General features: G+C 56.4%; 1 protein-coding gene across 1 annotated transcript; it reads right to left on the bottom strand.

Annotated features, from left to right (window-relative positions):
• Nucleotides 1–17: 17 nt before the first annotated feature.
• A1O3_03251 (uncharacterized protein) lies at nucleotides 18–1,568 on the bottom strand (the record flags this gene model as incomplete). The annotated part of the gene is made up of 1 exon (XM_007733389.1): nucleotides 18–1,568. A coding segment is annotated over one exon (1,551 nt), but the record flags the coding sequence as incomplete, so codon positions are not given.
• Between the last annotated feature and the right edge of the window lie 477 nt (nucleotides 1,569–2,045).

Here is a 2,045-nt window from a genome sequence, read left to right as displayed (position 1 = left end):
CCTTTATGCATAGCCACCAGGAGAGCCTCCTTGAACGCCTCGTCGGCCACGGCATACTGCTGCGCAAAGTCGGACCGGACGGGCCACCCACCGCCCTCGTCGAGCTCGTGCTGTTCGGTGTGAAAGACCAAGTCCCGCAGCCGGGGATCTTGGGTGATCCGGGTCAGCAGCCAGTGCTTGGTCACCTCGTGATATGCGGAGTTGCGAGCATCGTTCAAGAAGCTGTAACCGGCCTGGTTGGTGGCCCAGTCATCCTGGAGATCTCGCACCGGGATGACGGGTAAGTCGGGCAACCCGAAGCACAGATCCTCGTAGAAGACTCGTCGCATCTGCCGTATGGCCAGCAACACCTCATCCACCAGATCTTGACGGCTGTATCGTAAATCACCGTATGTCAATGTTTCACCGTCCGGATCCCACACCACGAGCGCCTCGGGCACAAATGCGCCTCCCACGTGCATGGTGTAGAGCCGCCAGTTACTCAGCACGCCGAGTGGACCGCGTGTCTTGTAGACGACCCATTTCTCACACAGCGCTTGTAGTGGCAGTTCGATGTCGGCCAGCTGCCGATGTTCCTTAATATAAGTGGCATCCTGCAGTATAATTAACTGACAAGAGTAGATAAGCTTGCTCAGCAGCCCAGCCACTTGAGCCTCGGACCGAAATGTGATGCTGTGGTGATCGCGGTGGACAATGGCGGAACGAGCCGCGAGAAACGAACAGATGGCACTCTCGTATGCATGGGAAATCCGGTGCTGCACCAGCGCAACCATGAAATTAAAGACATACTCGTCCAGAATGGGCTCCTGTGCCGCGAGCTGCGCGGCGGGCGCCGATTCGATTGGGCGCTCCTTATCCGTATCCAGCTCGTTATTCGACTCCTGGTCGCTGGTGTCCGGAAACCGTAACTGACCTAACGCCTGCGCTATATCTAATGCAGAATTCAAAGCAGATAATTGCTCGGCTGTGGCAACAAACTTGGAAACATCCTCGCCAAAATGACCCTCCTGGACACGAATAAAGTAACACAGTAGACATTGAAACACGGCGACGTAGTTGGTGAAAGAAGTGGCATTCTGAAGACGTTGAAATGGATCCTGGCTGGTGGTGCCGGTCTGAAATGTGTTGAGAACGAGTGCATCCATCTCCAGCAGATCCGGCACCAGCTCGTATGCCTTATACAGCACACGCTCCACGGACAGCACGATTTCATTCAGCCGCGGGTTATCCTCTGGTGACTGCGGCGCAGCGTGCGACGAAGCAACAAGCGTACTGTCCAGACCCGTGAGATGCTGATCGAAGCGACTCTTGCGCAGCCATGGCGTGATCTCCGACACATGATTGGGCTCACCCAACTGCTCGTACTGGGCTTCGTTACGGCGTAGTGCATCTGCAGCACGAGCAAAGATCGCCTGCATGGCGGTGGGTCCGGGCGCATCTCGGCGCTGGGGTTCTGGTGTCGGGCCGTGGCTGGGTAGCGTAGACGCCTCGTCAGCGAGCGGGTTCTGCACAATCCAGTACTGCTTCTCTTTGGCGAACAAGTACTGCAGCTTCACACGGCGGTACATGTTCGCCTCACGCTGAGCATGACGGCTGGCCACCTTGTGTACATCGCTGGCGTGTCGCTGGATCCTCTCTAAGCTGCTGGTTCTTTCAGTGCAGTCGGGCATCGAGCACAGCCAGCCGTCAATACATTGCAGCCCTCTAATCAGCGGTGTGTTGTCTGGTGGTGCGTGCACTTCCGCGGCCAAATTCTCCGTTGCTAACCATACTTCTACCTCTTTGAATCGCTCTTTCATCATATTATGCTCTTTACGTAGATGCAGCTGTAAGCTATGCCTCTTGCTCAACGTGAAGCATGTCTGGTGCTCGACGCACAGAACGACGCCGTGTTGTGGGAGTGTTCGTAGCCATCTGAATGGCGGGGTCGGTGCGGCCTGCAGCACTGTTTCGCCTGTTAACAATACTTCATCCACCACCACCGACCCGCGCCGTGGGCTACGAAGCTCGAGACTTCGCTGGGTGGGAGAACTCGACATGCGCTT

Source organism: Capronia epimyces (assembly GCF_000585565.1).
Source record: "Capronia epimyces CBS 606.96 chromosome Unknown aczIQ-supercont1.2, whole genome shotgun sequence".
Classification (NCBI taxonomy): Eukaryota; Fungi; Ascomycota; class Eurotiomycetes; order Chaetothyriales; family Herpotrichiellaceae; genus Capronia; species Capronia epimyces.
The sequence above is the reverse complement of the archived record's forward strand: the minus strand, read 5'-3'. Positions and strand labels throughout refer to the sequence as shown.